This window comes from Hyperolius riggenbachi, chromosome 8 (assembly GCF_040937935.1).
Source record: "Hyperolius riggenbachi isolate aHypRig1 chromosome 8, aHypRig1.pri, whole genome shotgun sequence".
Classification (NCBI taxonomy): domain Eukaryota; kingdom Metazoa; phylum Chordata; class Amphibia; order Anura; family Hyperoliidae; genus Hyperolius; species Hyperolius riggenbachi.
Genome location: NC_090653.1, coordinates 300,344,821 through 300,365,227, shown reverse-complemented (window position 1 = coordinate 300,365,227; position 20,407 = coordinate 300,344,821). Strand labels below are relative to the sequence as shown.

At 48.8% G+C, this 20,407-nt stretch overlaps 1 protein-coding gene across 1 annotated transcript in view; it reads left to right on the top strand.

Annotated features, from left to right (window-relative positions):
* Positions 1–20,407, top strand: part of LOC137528017 (complement C5-like) — a 208,381-nt gene that overhangs the window by 63,201 nt on the left and 124,773 nt on the right. The window contains exons 7-11 of the mRNA XM_068249238.1: positions 1,021–1,111; positions 9,636–9,744; positions 12,165–12,291; positions 16,221–16,336; positions 19,027–19,209. Coding sequence (XP_068105339.1) covers positions 1,021–1,111; positions 9,636–9,744; positions 12,165–12,291; positions 16,221–16,336; positions 19,027–19,209 — 626 coding nt within the window. The remainder of the gene's footprint in view (positions 1–1,020; positions 1,112–9,635; positions 9,745–12,164; positions 12,292–16,220; positions 16,337–19,026; positions 19,210–20,407) is intronic.

Below are 20,407 nucleotides of genomic sequence, written 5' to 3'. Positions count from 1 at the left end.
GCCAGGGAGCGATCAGGAAAGCGACTGTGAATTCTCTAGATTCACCTGCGTTTCTCACGGCTATTCCGTGACACTTATGATTAATTTTTAACATATCAAACGATCAAATAAAACTTTTTGTTTTTATACTTCACTATCTCATACCTCCCAACTTTTTGAGATGAGAAAAAGGGATACATAACCACTGACCACGCCCCTAGTCACGCATACCATAAAGATTTCATAAGAAAAATATATTGTTTTATAATTCAAACCACCCTGGTCCTTTCTATCCTTTCCTTCGTAGTAACATTTTAAAATTAGTAATATATCAATTTAAAGGATGGGAATAAAGTTTAGAGTCAATCAAACACATTTTGAGTATAGAAATATATATATATTTTTAGAAAGAGGGACAAAGTCCTGAAAGAGGGACAAATGAGGAGGAAAGAGGGACAGAGGGACAGGGCTCCCAAAGAGGGACTGTCCCTCCAAAAGAGGGACAGTTGGGAGCTATGCGATCTGATTTTTCCAATACATCCAATCAGATTTTTATTTAAAAAAAAATGAAAAATCAATAGTTTTTTTTTTCTCTGCCAAAAAACAAAAACAAAAAACAAACATTCTATTCAGAAAATAGATTAATTTGATTGTATTGTGTATGGCCACCTTAACATAGAATGTTACATTTGGGGTAACATAAATTAAAGTGATGCTCCAAGTAACCTTTCCAGCATTCTTCAATAGTAGTGGGGTACGTTTGCTTACAGTTTTCCTGACCATTAGGGATGGTCAGAAAATTTAGAAGTAGAAGTAGAAGCCCCAGATAAGTGTCAGTTTTTTGTTTTTAAAAATATACACAGAAGTTCAACCTTTAAAGTCTTCAATGGGAGTGTCTTAGTTTTAGATATGATTGTTGGTCTCATCCACTGGAAGAGTATATAGGACCCTCATATGTCAACTTTAATTGTACATGTATAAAATATTGAAAGAGTTCACTCATGGCAGCTGAAGGCTCACTAACGCCACCATGTTTCACAGTTCTCCCCAGGTTCTTTGTCACCATCGTCCCGGAACGCAACTTCATCAGTTATGACACCTTCAGTGATTTCAAGATCACAGTAAAAGCCAAGTAAGTTGTGATGACTCCTAGTCAAGCAGCACGCCACTCCACAAGGCCTGATTATTAACTCCTTCGGCTAGGATGTTCCAGGTCACATGACCAATTTTAAAAAAAATCATCACTTTCACACACATAGGCCAAAAAGGAAGGCACACTACTTATTAAGCTATATTTAATCAGGCCTGTGCAGAGAGTTAGGCATTAAAGAGACTCTGTAACATGAAAAAGATCCCCTGGGGGGTACTCACCTCGGGTGGGGGAAGCCTCCGGATCCTAATGAGGCTTCCCACGCAGTCCTCTGTCCCACGGGGGTCTCGCTGCAGCCCTCCGAACAGCCGGCGACAGAGCCGACTGTAGATTCAATATTTACCTTTGCTGGCTCCAGCGGGGGCGCTGTGGCTGCATTCGGCTCGGAAATAGACGGAAATACCCGATCTCAGTCGGGTCCGCTCTACTGCGCAGGCGCCGGAAACTTGCGCCTGCGCAGTAGAGCAGACCCGACGGCGATCGGGTATTTCCACCTACTTTGGAGCCGACAGCCGCCAGAGCACCTGCGCAGGAGCCGGGAAGGTAAATAATGACGTCACCGCTGCACGGAGGGCTGCAGCGAGACCCCCGAGGACAGCGTGGGAAGCCTCATCAGGATCCGGAGGCTTCCCCCACCCGAGGTGAGTACCCCCCAGGGGATCTTTTTCATGTTACAGATCCTCTTTAAAGGAGAACTGTAGAGAGAGGTATGTGGAGGCTGCCATATTTGTTTCCATTTAAGCTATACCAGTTACCTAGCTATCTGGCTGCTGATCCTCTGCCTCTAATACTATCAGCCATAGCCCCTGAACAAGCATGCAGCAGATCAGGTGTTTCTGACAATTTTGAAAGATATGACAAGATTAGCTGCATGCTTGTTTCTGGTGTGATTCAGACACTACTGCAGCCAAATAGATCAGCAGGGCTGCCAGGGAACTGGTACTGTTTAACAGGAAATAAATATGGCAACCTCCATATACCTCTCACTACAGTTCTCCTTTAAACAAGACAGAAACCTCCAGTGTAAAAAAGAAGGGAATTGCAAGTGATCATCTCCCCTTGTCTGAAATGCAACACTCATAAAGGTTTCCCTAATTCAATTACAAAAAAACACTGTTATGAATCAAAAGATGTGGAAACTAATGAGCCTGAAACCAGAGCAAACTGGCGTATGTATTAGATCGTTGTCCAGTCAGTTGGGCGCAGGGTGAACCTAATGATGGGTCATCGCAACTCCGAGATACAAGTAATTCGGGGTGCGGCCATTGGCGGCACCTGTATTACAAAAATCCTGCTGCGCTGCTATAGCCGTAATAACATCTATGGCGGCACCCAGGTCAGGTGGTACGCTGCTGTGAGCGCGCAGAAATGACCTGCCAAGCGCAGAAATGACCTGCACTGGGTATACAAAGCATCTTTCCCTGTCAAAACTTTAAATTCTCTCAAAAACATTTGGTGATAAGAGAATGTATTCGGCCTTAAAAATGAACCGAACGCCCCAGGGAAACTGCTCCTGTTTAAAAAATGGGGTTTCTTACCTAAAATTGATTTTCGCAAAAACTGCTAGGCCTTTTTATAAAAACAAAAAAAGTTTTTAAAAAATGTTTCCACTTTTGCCCCTGACATATGTAGCTGATTTGGTGATAGTAGCATATATGGGGGCTTCACAATTAAAAGTAAAAGTTGGCAACTTGGACTTCAATTCAAAATTCTCCTTGCGACGAATTATCCAAATAAGTCTGAGCATTTGGAGGATAACTTTGCGAATCTCATTTTCTTATCCCTATGGGTGGACTGACCTTATCTAAACATATTGATAGTTTATCTAAGATCTTAAAGAGAACCTGCAATGAATAAATAGAAAAGTTTTATACACGTCTGGGGCTTCTTCCAGCCCCCTTCAATCTAATTGGCCCGCAACCTTGCTCCTCTGCCTTCTAGATGCTCCGGTAGATGCCCCGTTCTCCTAGCCAGTTGGGAAGTTCTGTGCATGCGTGGCCTGGTCAGGCACATGCACCCCGTGCTCCTGTCAGGGGAGTGCATAGAGCCGGACTGCGCCTACACCAGCTTGCCCCGACTGGCGAAGATAACAAGGCATCTACCCGAGCATCTAGACGAAGGAGGAGGACGGCGAGAGACCAATTAGACTGAAGCGGGCTGGAGGAAGCACCAGGTATGTATAACAGTTTTGTATTTATTCATCTCAGGTACTTGAAGAACGTAGAAGATTGAGCGCTAGACGGAATAATACTCGTAGTAGCTGCCAGAGGTTTTCCAATCCGCAATGGGACAGACAAGTAGGTAAGTATATTCTTCGGTGTTGCTTCTATAACCCCAACACTGTTACTGCCTGTAGACACCCAGTGCTCATAAACAAGATGTGGGCACCACCCAGGGTGAAGACCACAACACAGGCTCAGTTTTAAATGCAACAGGGGTTAACACCTTATTATAAAAGATAGACATAGGTTAAAACCAAACAACTTACATTGCGGGTCCATGCACACTGAACCCTTACTGCATCAATTTGCCTATAACAGGTCATATACACCTTACATAACAGAAACCGTTTCTGGTTATCTTGGAAGTAGCCCGTCTCCTTCCCGACCAGGTTTCAGCTAAACACCGTCATCAGGGGATTATGGTAATCCCCTGATGACGGCACATACTTGTCAACTTGTCTTTAAGGATTTCAAATATACAACCACACATGGGTGCAAAACAGGAACATTTTCGGTTTAGGTTCCCTGAATCTGTAACAAAAACAAACAAACAGCCTCTGGGGTTACTTACCTTGGGAAGACTACAGGGCCAGATTTATCAAAGCATTACCGACAGATTTTTTCTTCTAACACTGTTCTAACCAGCAGAGGAACAGTTTTGCATGATAGTAAGAAACTTCACAAATCCTACATAATACCGGCAGTTTAGGGTGGATTTCTAGAGCTGCACTACAGTTAAGAAAAGTGCAAATCCATTCCTAAACTCCTGCAGATTAAGAAGTGCTCAATAGCAGTTCTACAGATTGCAGGCTAGCTAGACATTATTTGTGAAGAGCTCCTCCCCCCTCACTTAGGGGGAGATTTATCAACACATTACCGACAGTTTTTTCTTCTTAATCTGTTCTAACCAGCAGGGAGAACAGTTCTGCATGATAAGAACCTTCTTAAATCCTAGGTAATAGTCGCAATTTAGCATCAATTTCTAGAGCTGCACTACAGCTAAGAAAAGTACAAATCCATACCGAAACTGGCGCAGATTAAGAAGAGCTACGATAGCAGTTCTACAGATGTAGAACTGCAGGCTAGACATGATTTGTGATGTGCTCCTCCCCCCTGCTGAATTCCTCCTCAGAGCCTGCTGCTATCAGTACAGCAGATGTGTTGGTTACCTCAGCAACAGCAATTCCCCTCACACACTGCACTGTCTGAGAGACCTTCCTAGCTCCTCCTATTTTACAGCAGTTTTAGAAGGAATCTGCACTAATCTGCATCTAATGATTTCTTAAAATGCCTGAGACAGTTCTCCATGGATTTCAAAAAACCTACCAATATTTTGTCTGACACTCTTGATAAATGTCCCCCTGTATCCTAATGAGGCTTCCCCTGTCTTCTTCACCCTCTGGGATCCAGCGCACACGCGGCTGCTCAGTAGACTCTACACGCGGCTGCGCAGTAGACTCTATACGCGGCTGCGCAGTAGACTCTATACGCGGCTGCGCAGTAGACTCTATACGCGGCTGCGCAGTAGACTCTACACGCGGCTGCGCAGTAGACTCTATACGCGGCTGCACAGTAGACTCTACACGCGGCTGCGCAGTAGACTCTACACGCGGCTGCGCAGTAGGCTCTACACGCGGCTGCGCAATAGACTCTACACGCGGCTGCGCAGTAGGCTCTACACGCGGCTGCACAGTAGACTCTACACGCGGCTGCACAGTAGACCCTATACGCGGCTGCGCAGTAGACTCTACACGCGGCTGCACAGTAGACTCTACACGCGGCTGCACAGTAGACTCTACACGCGGCTGCACAGTAGGCTCTACACGCGGCTGCGCAGAAGACTCTACACGCGGCTGCACAGTAGACTCTACACGCGGCTGCACAGTAGGCTCTACACGCGGCTGCACACGCGGCTGCACTGTAGACTCTACACGCGGCTGCGCAGTACACTCTACACGCGGCTGCGCAGTAGACTCTACACGCGGCTGCACAGTAGACTCTACACGCGGCTGCACAGTAGGCTCTACACGCGGCTGCACAGTAGACTCTACACGCGGCTGCACAGTAGGCTCTACACGCGGCTGCACAGTAGGCTCTACACGCGGCTGCGCAGTAGACTCTATACGCGGCTGCGCAGTAGACTCTATACGCGGCTGCGCAGTAGACTCTATACGCGGCTGCGCAGTAGACTCTACACGCGGCTGCACAGTAGACTCTACACGCGGCTGCACAGTAGACTCTACACGCGGCTGCACACGCGGCTGCAAAGTAGGCTCTACACGCGGCTGCGCAGAAGACTCTATACGCGGCTGCGCAGTAGACTCTACACGCGGCTGCACAGTAGACTCTACACGCGGCTGCGCAGTAGACTCTACACGCGGCTGCACAGTAGACTCTACACGCGGCTGCACACGCGGCTGCACAGTAGACTCTACACGCGGCTGCGCAGTAGGGTCTACACGCGGCTGCACAGTAGGCTCTACACGCGGCTGCACAGTAGGCTCTACACGCGGCTGCGCAGTAGACTCTATACGCGGCTGCGCAGTAGACTCTACACGCGGCTGCACAGTAGACTCTACACGCGGCTGCACAGTAGACTCTACACGCGGCTGCACAGTAGACTCTACACGCGGCTGCACAGTAGACTCTACACGCGGCTGCGCAGTAGACTCTACACGCGGCTGCACAGTAGACTCTACACGCGGCTGCACAGTAGACTCTACACGCGGCTGCGCAGTAGACTCTACACGTGGCTGCACACGCGGCTGCACAGTAGACTCTACACGCGGCTGCGCAGTAGGCTCTACACGCGGCTGCACAGTAGGCTCTACACGCGGCTGCACAGTAGGCTCTACACGCGGCTGCGCAGTAGACTCTATACGCGGCTGCGCAGTAGACTCTACACGCGGCTGCACAGTAGACTCTACACGCGGCTGCACAGTAGACTCTACACGCGGCTGCATAGTACACTCTACACGCGGCTGCACAGTAGACTCTACACGCGGCTGCACAGTAGGCTCTACACGCGGCTGCACAGTAGACTCTACACGCGGCTGCACAGTAGGCTCTACACGCGGCTGCGCAGTAGACTCTATACGCGGCTGCGCAGTAGACTCTATACGCGGCTGCGCAGTAGACTCTATACGCGGCTGCGCAGTAGACTCTACACGCGGCTGCGCAGTAGACTCTACACGCGGCTGCACAGTAGACTCTACACGCGGCTGCACAGTAGACTCTACACGCGGCTGCACACGCGGCTGCAAAGTAGGCTCTACACGCGGCTGCGCAGAAGACTCTATACGCGGCTGCGCAGTAGACTCTACACGCGGCTGCACAGTAGACTCTACACGCGGCTGCGCAGTAGACTCTACACGCGGCTGCACAGTAGACTCTACACGCGGCTGCACACGCGGCTGCGCAGTAGGCTCTACACGCGGCTGCGCAGTAGGCTCTACACGCGGCTGCACAGTAGGCTCTACACGCGGCTGCACAGTAGGCTCTACACGCGGCTGCACAGTAGGCTCTACACGCGGCTGCGCAGTAGACTCTATACGCGGCTGCGCAGTAGACTCTACACGCGGCTGCACAGTAGACTCTACACGCGGCTGCACAGTAGACTCTACACGCGGCTGCACAGTACACTCTACACGCGGCTGCACAGTAGACTCTACACGCGGCTGCACAGTAGACTCTACACGCGGCTGCACAGTAGGCTCTACACGCGGCTGCACAGTAGGCTCTACACGCGGCTGCACAGTAGGCTCTACACGCGGCTGCGCAGTAGGCTCTATACGCGGCTGCGCAGTAGCCTCTACACGCGGCTGCGCAGTAGACTCTACACGCGGCTGCACAGTAGACTCTATACGCGGCTGCGCAGTAGACTACACGCGGCTGCGCAGTAGACTCTACACGCGGCTGCACAGTAGACTCTACACGCGGCTGCACATTAGACTCTATACGCGGCTGCACAGTAGACTCTATACGCGGCTGCACAGTAGACTCTACACGCGGCTGCACAGTAGACTCTACACGCGGCTGCACAGTAGACTCTACACGCGGCTGCACAGTAGACTCTACACGCGGCTGCACAGTAGACTCTACACGCGGCTGCGCAGTAGACTCTACCACGGCTGCGCAGTAGACTCTACACGCGGCTGCACAGTAGACTCTACACGCGGCTGCGCAGTACACTCTACACGCGGCTGCACAGTAGACTCTACACGCGGCTGCACAGTAGACTCTACACGCGGCTGCACAGTAGACTCTACACGCGGCTGCACAGTAGACTCTACACGCGGCTGCGCAGTAGACTCTACCACGGCTGCGCAGTAGACTCTACACGCGGCTGCACAGTAGGCTCTACACGCGGCTGCACAGTAGGCTCTACACGCGGCTGCACAGTAGGCTCTACACGCGGCTGCACAGTAGACTCTACACGCTGCTGCACAGTAGACTCTACACGCTGCTGCACAGTAGACTCTACACGCGGCTGCACAGTAGACTCTACACGCGGCTGCGCAGTAGACTCTACACGCGGCTGCGCAGTAGACTCTACCACGGCTGCGCAGTAGACTCTACACGCGGCTGCACAGTAGACTCTACACGCGGCTGCACAGTAGACTCTACACGCGGCTGCACAGTAGACTCTACACGCGGCTGCACAGTAGACTCTACACGCGGCTGCACAGTAGACTCTACACGCGGCTGCACAGTAGGCTCTACACGCGGCTGCACAGTAGGCTCTACACGCGGCTGCGCAGTAGACTCTATACGCGGCTGCGCAGTAGACTCTACACGCGGCTGCACAGTAGACTCTACACGCGGCTGCACACGCGGCTGGAAAGTAGACTCAACACGCGGCTGCACAGTAGACTCTACACGCGGCTGCACACGCGGCTGCACACGCGGCTGCACAGTAGACTCTACACGCGGCTGCACACGCGGCTGCGCAGTAGACTCTATACGCGGCTGCACAGTAGACTCTACACGCGGCTGCACAGTAGGCTCTACACGCGGCTGCGCAGTAGACTCTATACGCGGCTGCGCAGTAGACTCTACACGCGGCTGCACAGTAGACTCTACACGCGGCTGCACAGTAGACTCTACACGCGGCTGCATAGTACACTCTACACGCGGCTGCGCAGTAGACTCTACACGCGGCTGCACAGTAGACTCTACATGCGGCTGCACACGCGGCTGCGCAGTAGACTCTACACGCGGCTGCGCAGTAGACTCTACACGCGGCTGCACAGTAGACTCTACACGCGGCTGCACACGCGGCTGGAAAGTAGACTCTACACGCGGCTGCACAGTAGACTCTACACGCGGCTGCACACGCGGCTGCACACGCGGCTGCGCAGTAGACTCTATACGCGGCTGCGCAGTAGACTCTACACGCGGCTGCGCAGTAGACTCTACACGCGGCTGCACAGTAGGCTCTACACGCGGTTGCACAGTAGACTCTACACGCGGCTGCACAGTAGACTCTACACACGGCTGCACAGTAGACTCTACACACGGCTGCACAGTAGACTCTACACGCGGCTGCACAGGCTCGGCTCTTTCCAAGGGAGCCAATCGGAAAGCTGCTACTGCGCCTGCACAGGAGGCAGAGGGTAAATATTTACATTCCCGCTGTTCGGGGGCTGCCAGCGCTGTAGGGTGAAGACATGCTATTTATCAATAATAATGGGGAATACTTATCTGTGGAGGGCGGAGCCTCTGGATCCAAATCAGGCTTCCCCCTCCCCAGATAAGTACCCCCCATTTTTATTGATAAATAGCATTTATATGCAAATAAAGCAAACAATGATGTAAAGTGCAGGGCTGGTTCTAGTAACAATAGGGCCCCAGAGCAAAATGAACCCTGGGCCCCCACAACAGACACCCTGACCAAAATTAGGAGCCCTTTGTTGCAGCCAAATTTCCCTCCTAGGCCCCTGAGCTGGATGCTGACCCTCCCGCCCAACCACCTCCCAACTGCTCCCCAGGGCCCCTGCACAGTCTTTGGTGTAGCATCTCACCTGTCCACCAACACAGGTGAGACATGACTCTGCCAAAGACTCTGCAGAGGGCCCAAGAGCAACAGTTAATGTTGGGGGAGACACCTGGGGGGCCCCTATAGGCTATGGGGCCCTGGGGTGATTGCTCCCTTTGCCTCTATGGTAGCGCCGGCTCTGGTAAAGTGAATCCTCCGTGTTGATGGAAGCAATATCTGAGTGATATCTGCGCCCGCTCTGTTCAGTTGCAATAATGGAGTGTGCGCCCCCCTTCTCCTCCTACAGGTATTACTACGGCAAAAAACTGGACCAGGGGAAGGCGTTTATCCGCTACGGAGTGATAACAGCAGACGGCCTGAAACAAATGATGCCGCAAGCTATAGACGTCATGCAGGTAACGAGGCCATTGTGGACATGAACTGTAACCCAGGACTGAACTTTATCCCTATCAGTAGCTGATACCCCCTTCCCAGGAGAAATCTATTCCTTTTCTCAAACAGATCATCAGGGGGCGCTGTATGGCTGATATTGTGGCAAACGCCCTCCCACAGTGTGATGTCATGACCATGGTCCTAACAGTTTCCTGTCTGTGAACCTCGTTGCATTGTGGGAAATAACGGCTTTTTCCACCTGCCAGGCAACCAATATCTCCCTCTGTGCATAGAGCTCTCATAGAGTAACGAACATTCCGTACAGATCACCTGGCAGAACTAAAGGTGTCACCGCCAGAGATTGTAAATCAGGGAGAGGAAATATTTTACAATGGGCAAACACTGACTAAATTATCTATAAATGAATATTGTAAAAACAAGCAATTTTATTTAGTATTATTAGTTATTTTCACTACAGGTACTCTTTAAGGTGGCAACATTCATTTGATTTTCTCGTTTTTCGATTAAACCAATTTTTTTTTTTTTTTTTTTTTTTTTTTTTTAGGAAAACCCAAAGTTTTTTTCCTTATTTGATTAAGAAATTCCCATTTTTTTCCTATATCAGTCAATGGCCTCAATTCACTAAGCTTATCTCCTGTCTTTAATAACTCTTCTAGAGTTGTTACCATGGTGATAAGGCATGTAGTATTCAGGAAACATTTTACCTCAGGCAAACCTAAAGCTCTTCTGTCTTTAAGTTAACTCTTTAATCCTTAAAATAACTCCAGAGTTAAAGACAGGGTGTTCATTAACTGCATGGGAAAATAACTACAGAGGAGGTAAATTAACTACAGAGGAGGTAAAATAACTACAGAGGAGGTAAATTAACTACAGGAGAGGTAATGTAAGGAATGAAGAGATAAGATAACTCTCTCACTGTGTGGGGGTAAGTTTTCTCTTGCCTTATTATCTCCAGCATGATCTTAGTGAATTGAGGCCATTATCTCTAATCAATTTTTCACAAAATTGAATGATGTAGGGTAGATTGTCAACGTCTTGAGTGGGAAGTACATTTGATCGGCGCAGTACCAAGCTGCATTTAATTTGCATGCAAGCATTTCTATTGGCTTACAGTATGTATAAGGTGGTATTATGAAACTTTACAAAAATCCTTGCAAGGGGAGGAGTCCTCAAAGTCTCTACAATTTCAAGACTCCCTATTTTAATTTCAGTCCTCTGTGGAGTCTCACTCCTCTTGCTTCAACATGCATGTCCCTCTGCCTCTCAAAATGAAAGGAAAGTCGACAAATGCTTTTCATGCAAGTTTCCAGAAAAGCAACCAGAAATGGTTTACGATGAAATAGGGCAATAGGCAAGATGGCAGGTTTTGCACATTGCTGATGGGGGTTGATTCCCTAAGACAAATAGCATGCCTTATCAGAGTTAACACACCTTATCAGAGTTATCATACGTTATCCTAGTTAACGTGCCTTATCGGGGTTAACATGCCTTATCAGAGTAGCATAACAAGCTCTAAAAACGTATGCCTGTTAATTGGCAATGACGAGAGCTCCACTCGCCCTGCCCTGAGCCCCTGCGGGTCCAATCACTTTACAGGACATTATCCCCGCACTTTGATTGGCCCAAGAGGCTGCCTGTCAAGATTCCTGTCTTCAAGTGACAGGCAGTCTGTTGGGCCAATCAAAGTGCAGGGATAATGTCCTGTAAAGTGATTGGACCCGCAGGGGCTCTGGGCAGGAGGAGTGGAGCTCTCGTCATTGCCAATTAGCAGGCATAAGTTTGTAGCGCTCGCTATGCTACTCTGGTAAGGCATGTTAACCCTGATAGGGCATGTTAACTATCATAAGGCGTGTTAACTCTGATAAAGTGTGTTAACTCTGATAAGGCATGCTATTTGTCTTAGTGAATCAAGCCCTTTGTCATCTGGCTTTTTTAGTAAGATGTAATGGAGGCTAGCATTCACCCACCAGTTCCCTGGCCTCTCCAGGCCCTAGGAAACTGCCTAGAATTGCCTTGTGGAAGATCCAGATCTGTTTGGAATAAGACGCCAATCTGAACCAGCCCTAAAAGAGTTAATATCAAGCTATGCAACTGTCTGTTTCTCTCCAGTCAGGATCCATTCGGACTATTGAGTCCCTCGCTGATAAGGAATTACAGCCATAAAACACTTTCCTGGTAGAGAGCTGAGCTCCTGAGAATGGGATAAATAAAACAGGTTAACACTTCATATACGGTATTTGCGCTCTCTGAGACACAGGACAGACTGCGTCATCGAGCTGGAAGAAATCAAGGAGTAGGAGAGATACAATTGTTCATCTCACCAGTTTATTTCACTTAAAGTTCATTTTAAAACTATAAATCACATATGGTGACTGTCTCCACATCAGAGTTTCTCATCTTCTGCCCCCCCTCCCCCCAACAGATGGAAAACGGGGAGGCCACATTCCGCTTTAACAGCGAGAAGTCGGTGGAGGAGATTGAATATGGTGCACTTGAAGATCTTGTAGGCTCCTCTCTATATATAACTACTACAGTGGAGGAGGCGGATGGTAAGAATGACATCAGCATCAGCGACTCAGTAACAGAAACTTACTATAAAGCAGAACTGTAATCTCACTGTAAATAAACAGTTTTACTTACCTGGGGCTTCCCCAAGCCCCCTGGCAGCCGTCCTGTCCCGCACCGGTCCTGCCCGAGCCTCCGTTCTCCCGCCGTGGATAAGCTTCGTTACCGACGGTAAGTCGACGGTAACTGCGCCTGCGTGTCCCGGGCTACGCAAAGCTTTCTTCACCTTCCAGCCCGCAATAGCATCCTGCTATTAGCGCAGGACACTATTGCGGACTGGAACACAAAGAAAGCTTCGCGTAGCCTGGGGTGCGCAGGCGCAGTTGCCGTCGATGGTGGTAATGAAGCTTAGCCACGGCGGGAGAATGGAGGCTCGGGCAGGACTGGCGCGGGACAGGACGGCTGCTGGGAGCTTGGGGAAGCCCCAGGTAAGTGAAACTGTTTATTTACAGTGAGATTACAGTTCCGCTTTAATTCTCCAGATCAGGCAATAGGAGAGCATTACAACTTCTGCAGCAGGACTTTTTGTAGCCATTTTGGTGCCCCAGGCAAAGAACAGTTTGCTATATCATTGTTATGCTAATCAGCAGTGCCAATTTAGGTGTTAAGAATTTCACTCATCCAGGGCCAGTTCTCTCATAAAGCAAGGTGAAACAATTGCATCAGGCAGCAAAGATTATAAGGGCAGCATGTTTGTACTGTTTGTTTACACTTACAGCATGCAGTCAGAGTAGCAGGGGAAGCAAGAGGAGAGTGAGGTGAAGATGTCATCATTTGGGAAAAGCAGCTTGTTGTGCTGTGTGAGGAGGAGTCTGACAGTGAATGAGGAGGGGGAGTCAGGAGAGCATCATTGGGGAAAAGCAGCTTGTTGTGCTGTGTGAGGAGTCTGACAGTGAGTGAGGAGGGGGAGTCAGGAGAGCATCATTGGGGAAAAGCAGCTTGTTGTGCTGTGTGAGGAGTCTGACAGTGAGTGAGGAGGAGGGAGGCAGGAGAGCAGCATTGGGGAAAAGCAGCTTGTTGTGCTGTGTGAGGAGTCTGACAGTGAGTGAGGAGGGGGGAGGCAGGAGAGTATCATTGGGGAAAAGCAGCTTGTTGTTCTGTGTGAGGAGTCTGACAGTGAGTGAGGAGGGGGAGGCAGGAGAGCATCATTGGGGAAAAGCAGCTTGTTGTGCTGTGTGAGGAGTCTGACAGTGAGTGAGGAGGGGGAGGCCGGAGAGCATCATTGGGGAAAAGCAGCTTGTTGTGCTGTGTGAGGAGTCTGACAGTGAGTGAGGAGGGGGGAGGCAGGAGAGCATCATTGGGGAAAAGCAGCTTGTTGTGCTGTGTGAGGAGTAAGTGAGTGAGGAGGGGGAGGCAGGAGAGCATCATTGGGGAAAATCAGCTTGTTGTGCTGTGTGAGGAGTCTGACAGTGAGTGAGGAGGGGGGAGGCAGGAGAGCAGCATTGGGGAAAAGCAGCTTGTTGTGCTGTGTGAGGAGTCAGTGAGTGAGGAGGGGGGAGGCAGGAGAGCATCATTGGGGAAAAGCAGCTTGTTGTGCTGTGTGAGGAGTCTGACAGTGAGTGAGGAGGGGGGAGGCAGGAGAGCAGCATTGTGGAAAAGCAGCATGTTGTGCTGTGTGAGGAGTCAGTGAGTGAGGAGGGGGAGGCCGGAGAGCATCATTGGGGAAAAGCAGCTTGTTGTGCTGTGTGAGGAGTCTGACAGTGAGTGAGGAGGGGGGAGGCAGGAGAGCAGAATTGGGGAAAAGCAGCTTGTTGTGCTGTGTGAGGAGTGTGACAGTGAGGGAGGAGAGGGGAGGCAGGAGAGCAGCATTGGGGAAATGCAGCTTGTTGTACTGTGTGAGGAGTCTGACAGTGAGTGAGGGGGGGGGGGGGGAGGCAGGAGAGCATCATTGGGGAAAAGCAGCTTGTTGTGCTGTGTGAGGAGTCTGACAGTGAGTGAGGAGGGGGAGGCCGGAGAGCATCATTGGGGAAAAGCAGCTTGTTGTGCTGTGTGAGGGGTCTGACAGTGAGTGAGGAGGGGGAGGCAGGAGAGCAGCATTGGGGAAAAGCAGCTTGTTGTGCTGTGTGAGGAGTAAGTGAGTGAGGAGGGGGAGGCAGGAGAGCATCATTGGGGAAAATCAGCTTGTTGTGCTGTGTGAGGAGTCTGACAGTGAGTGAGGAGGGGGGGGGGGCAGGAGAGCATCATTGGGGAAAAGCAGCTTGTTGTTCTGTGTAAGGAGTCTGACAGTGAGTGAGGAGGGGGAGGCAGGAGAGCAGCATTAGGGAAAAGCAGCTTGTTGTGCTGTGTGAGGAGTCTGACAGTGAGTGAGGAGGGGGGAGGCAGGAGAGCAGCATTAGGGAAAAGCAGCTTGTTGTGCTGTGTGATGAGTATGACAGTGAGTGAGGAGGGGGGAGGCAGGAGAGCAGCATTGGGGAAAAGCAGCTTGTTGTGCTGTGTGAGGAGTGTGACAGTGAGTGAGGAGGGGGAGGCGGTAGAGCATCATTAGGAAAGAGCAGCTTGTTGTGCTGTGTGAGGAGTCTGACAGTGAGTGAGGAGGGGGGAGGCAGGAGAGCAGCATTGGGGGAAAGCAGCTTGTTGTGCTGTGTGAGGAGTCTGACAGTGAGTGAGGAGGGGGAGGCAGGAGAGCAGCAGTGTTTCATTTGACTTGCACAGCAGAATGGAGGAGGTGGCACTGCTGTCCAGACTGGAGGAATGGAGGACGACGGCCAGCTGGTTGTGGGTGAGCAGTTTGTTTGTGACATACTCACGGCCAGCCGGTGTGTTATTGTGTTGAGCTACAGCATGACATGTCTTGTTGCATATGCTCCCTTGCTGACTGAAGCACAGTGAATTGTTGGGTGCTGTGCAATCATTCCAAATTGTGGGGGGGGGGGGGGGGGGAGGGGGCATCCTCACAAGTTTGCCACAGGCAGCAGAAAGTCTACAATCGGCCCTACACTCATCACCTTCTTAACCACTTCAGCCTGCGGATGTTTTCACCTTAAAGTAAACCAGAGATCACACAATCTAAAGAATCATTACTTACCTGGGGCTTCCTCCAGCTTCATAAGCAAGTGTGAGTCCCTCTCTGTCCTCCTGCAACCTTCAGCCGCGATCAGCCCCAGTAGCTGGCTCAGGTAGGTTTTATTAAATGAATAATGTATTTAATTTATTTATTTATTTATTTTTACTTTACCAGAAAGTTCTCGTTTTTTTTTACATCTCTTTACTTTCAGTTTTATGAATCTACATGCCTGATTAATTCACAGGGGCTTTGGTTGGCTTAGGGAAACACTTGTTCCCCTTCACCAATCGATCCCGTGTAAGTGCCACAGGGAACGAGCGGCGGGCGTGTGCATATGCTCTCACACCTGCCAGAGCAACACTAGAGGTGGAAACCTGCCCAGATAAACTTCAGTGGCTCCGATCTGGATGACTATAGTCCAGACCAGGGGTGTAACAATAGACCCTGCAAGGGATGCAGCTTCAGGGGGGCCCAGAAGCCTCAGGGGGCCCTGTCCTGAGAGACTGACAACCAACGACATGGAGAGAAAAAACTTTCTGCTCTCTGCACAATTGTTCTATTGACTGCATCTGCTCAGCCACTGGTAAGGAACCATACAAAGTTTTGTAGACAAAGATTTGTAGACAGCCCCTATTCAGTGTGCAGGGGGAGGGGGACCCATCCAGAATTTTTCAGAGGGGCCCAGTGATTTCTAGTTACGCCCCTGGTCCAGACAAGACAGATTTATCAGCATCTCGAAGGCCGTTTCCAGTGGTGACCTGAAATGCCCGCAAGGTTATTGTAACTTGTCCCCCATGTGTTTCAGAGAGCTCCTTGTGCCCAGCATGCTGGGTGTTATCCAGTTGGGGGGTGTAGAGTTGGACCTATCAGAGATGGACGCAGTCACAATATATTCCATGTCTCCCTCAGGTTCCCAGTCTGAAGAGAGCGAGAACTCCAACGTCCAGTTTATTGTGAAACCGTATCGTCTGAAGCTCATCGCCACGCCGCTGTTTGTGAAGCCGACTCTACCCTACCATATAAGGGTGACTGCTACAAACACTGTATAAACAATTCATACAGACTTGCTATTGAGATAAAACAGGGCGGGGCCGAGGCAGAGGTTGGAGAGGCACCTGTATTCCTCTACTCCCTGCCACTTCCACCGTCCTACCAGTTTGAGTTGTGAGCAGAACACTCTCTCCTCCTCTCCAGGTTCCCTTACTGTACCCAACTTCATCTTCTCCATGGCTGCAGCCGGTTTTTCTCATCATGTGACTTATCAGTACATGCCGGCAGGTCACATGATGAGAGATGCTGCAGCCATGAAGACCGGACACAAGGTGGCGCTGAGGAAAAGAAGCTGAACTTGCAGCACGGGAGGAGGTGAGAGTGCCACTGCTCTGCTAGCAATTCAGGCTACCTATACGGGTCCAGTCAAAAATGGCGCATATGAAAATATGGCGAACAATACGACGTCACCACAGTGCAGTGAATATTAATTAGCCATGTGGCTAGTCACTGAGCATGTGCAAGCAGTCTAACGCAGCTACAGGCCAGTATAACGCACAGCATGCTGCACTTTCCCAGAACATGCAGCGTTACAATGTGTGGACACTGGGAACAGCCCATTGATTTTTCATTGCTGTGAGTTGGGCTGCGTTACAGGCTGCTGTAACATGAGCCTGTAACGTCCCACTGTGAAAGCAGCCTTAGGCTAGGTTTTCAATGCGGGGCCATTTTTTAAACATCGGCAATGTGCGCTATTTTTCTCTGACCCAACCTATACTCAGGGAGAATCAGGCTACCTATACTGATTATGTATTATGGGGGGTGATAGGGATAGCGTGCGGTATATGGAGGAGGATTAACGTTCTGACTATTAACTGAGGGATAAGTGGACCTGAACTCTTGCACTGGACGGAAGGGAAACACAATGTATGTATTTAGAGAATTTAGCCAGTCTAACTCCCCCTCATCTGTGACTAATCACAGGTGTAATTTGATCACTCAGCTGTGTCAGCTCAGGAATCTCAGCAACCTTGGCAGAGTAGCTAATTTGTCAACACAGGATGTTAACCATAAATCTGCTTCCATGAAAGCAGGAAGTAGACACACTGCAGACTTATTGCAGGATTTGTATCACCTGTAACAAATAAAAGTTTTTCTTTTACAGGTCATTGATGCTGTTGCTTGTCTTTTAGAGGAAGTTCTGAGTTCAGGTCCACTTTAACCACTTCACCCCAAAGACATTTTTACCCTAACGGACAAGAGCGATTTTCACCTTTCAGTGCTCATCCCTTTCATTTGCCAATAGCTTAAAGCGGAATATAACCCTGCATTTCAACTTTGCTCTAAAACATTATTTACAGCATATTATATGCAACCAGCATTTTTTTTTTACTAGACCAGCATTGGAAGGGTTACACACAGAGCTTTTAAAGTTCATGGAGAGAACTGCTGAAGTTTAGATAGATACATTTCAGTAAACAAAATGTAGCAAGTGAGAAATGTTACACACTCTTTGGCTATCCTCCAGCTCCTGCACAGTCAGAGAGAGTGAGTCACATTCCACAGTTGATACATTTTGTTTTGCTTAAATGTATCTATGTAAGCTTTGGATGCGGCAGCAGTTCTCTCCAGGAACTTTAAAGCTCTGTGTGTAACCCTTCCAATGCTAGTCTAGTAAAAAAAAAATGCTGGTTGCATATAATATGCTGTAAATAATGTTTTAGAGCAAAGTTGAAATGCAGGGTTATATTCCGCTTCACTACTAATCACAATGACATGATCTATATCTTGTTTTTCTCACCACCAATTGGGCTTTTTGGAGTTGATATTTGTTTTCAGCAATTACTTTATTTTCTATGCATTTTAAAGGGGAAAACAAGGAAAAAATGAAAAAATACACTATTTCTCCAATTTCATCCCCTATAGTTTTAATATAAACACTGCTACTGTGCATAAAACCCACACCTTGTATCTGCCTATTTGTCCCGATTATCACAAGATTTAAATTATGTCCCTAGTACAAACTATGGTGACAATATAGTATTTGGAAATAAAGGTGTATTTTTTCTTTGGTGGTTTTTTTTCCACTATTTTCACGTGCACGGGAATGCACATGCATGCGCGGGAGCGTGCACAGTGGCAGCAGCACTGTGACTTATAAAAACGACCTGGAGCCATTAAGAGGCTCTAGCAGGACGTTTTTTATGTCAGCATGTCATTAAAGAGAACCAGAGATGAAGCACCCTCTTGTATTTTACCTTATAAATCAGTGGGAACATGACAGTAAACACCTAATCTACCCTTTGTTTCATTGTTCTCTGTGTAATCTGACTGTTATCACCTCTGATAAGAATCCCCGACTGAGAAGTCAGGCTGCTCCGTCTAGCTTTGCTACAGAAAGATTATAGCTGAGTCTGTCTTCTCTGGTATCTTTTCAAGCCCAAGCCTGCCCCCTTGTGGTTCTGCTATAATGACTCAGCTATAATTATTCCCTGCAAAGCCAGACTGAATGCTCAGTCCGGGATTCTTATCACAGCTGATAACAGACACTTTTAGCAGTGAGGATGAAACAGAGAGCATGGTAAGTGTTTTCTCTAATGTTCCTACTGATATATATGGTAAAATACACAAGGGTGCTTCGTCTCTGGTTCCCTTTAAGTGGTTAAAGGGCCTTTTTCCTGGAAGTAAAATGAGATTGGAGCTGATCTACTTTTTCTCTTTTTAGGTTCAGCTAAAAGACACCCTGGATAATCCCGTTCAGAGGGTTCGTCTCGTTCTCACTGGCGAATTCATAAAAGAAGATGGATCACTGGAGTCCATTGGAGACAGAGAAGGAGTGACGGATAAGAACGGAATTGCCCTGTTTGTCGTTAACAATCATGCGGACATCACAGCCCTGGATTTTCGTGTGAGTCCTGTTTAGAGATTAGCAGCAGAAAAATGCTCTGCTGGGTGGGGGGGGGACGTTTTGTAAATGTACAAACAGGATGAAAAGGCTCCCAAACGATAATAAAATGAATTAAAATCTATAAAATAAAAAAAGGTTTGAGGAGGCTTATCTCAATGAAGACAAATTCATATATAAAGGCTGACTCTGAACCTAGCGTGGCACTTGGCCTGAGGAAGTGGGCAGAGACCCACGAAACGCGTTGCCAGTGCTATTAAAGATTATTCATTTAGATTTTAATTTATTTTATTATCCTTTGGCCCGCCTTTTCCTCCTGTTTGTGCATTAAATACCCCCTCTGTCTCAGAGTAGGGGATACCCTTGGACACAGTCTACGGGTCCTAGGACCCTTTTTTCCTTGTGAGGTGCGACCATCAGGGGTGCTCAGATACCCCTTTTCAAAATCCAAATTGATCCGGATTCAGATACCCAGATATCCGGATCGGATATCCGGATCCGAACTTTTGGGTATCCGAATAGAATCAGATATCCGACCCCAGTATCTGGGATATCCGGGCGGATTCGAATATCTGGATAGGGAAACCGGAAGTGGCCTTTAAATTGCTTTAAAAATGTAAAAGGTGAATGAGGCATGTAGCATTTTTTTTTTTAAATGAAACACAAATTGATGCTGTGGGGACTTAAACCCCCCCCCTTCCCCCAAAAAAAATGGTTGTAAATTAACATCAGGACTAGGTTCCAGACAGCGGTCGTGCAGCCCACATTGTGTCCAAAGTCCAACCACACATCTGGGACATGGCAGTTTTCAGCCAAGACACCTCCAAAAAATTACGCAACAATTGTGTTTTGGGTTAAATATAGGTGGTATCAGCACAGCAGCAGGAGCAGGGCAATGCAGCAGCAGCAGCAGGTGTAACGTCTGCCAGGAGCATGCCGGACGTGGCACTTGGCAGTGGCACGTGGAACTTTCCACATGGCATTTGGCACTTTGCATGTGGCACTTTCCACTTGGCACGTGGCACTTGGCCTGTGGCATTTTGCACTTGGCACGTGGCACTTTGCAGTGGCACTTTTCACTTTGCGTGTGGCACTTTGCACTTGGCACTTTGCACGTGGCATGTGCAAAGTGCCAAGTGCAAAGTGCCACGTGCAAAGTGCAAAATGCCACGTGCAAAGTGCCAAATGCCAAGTGCAAAGT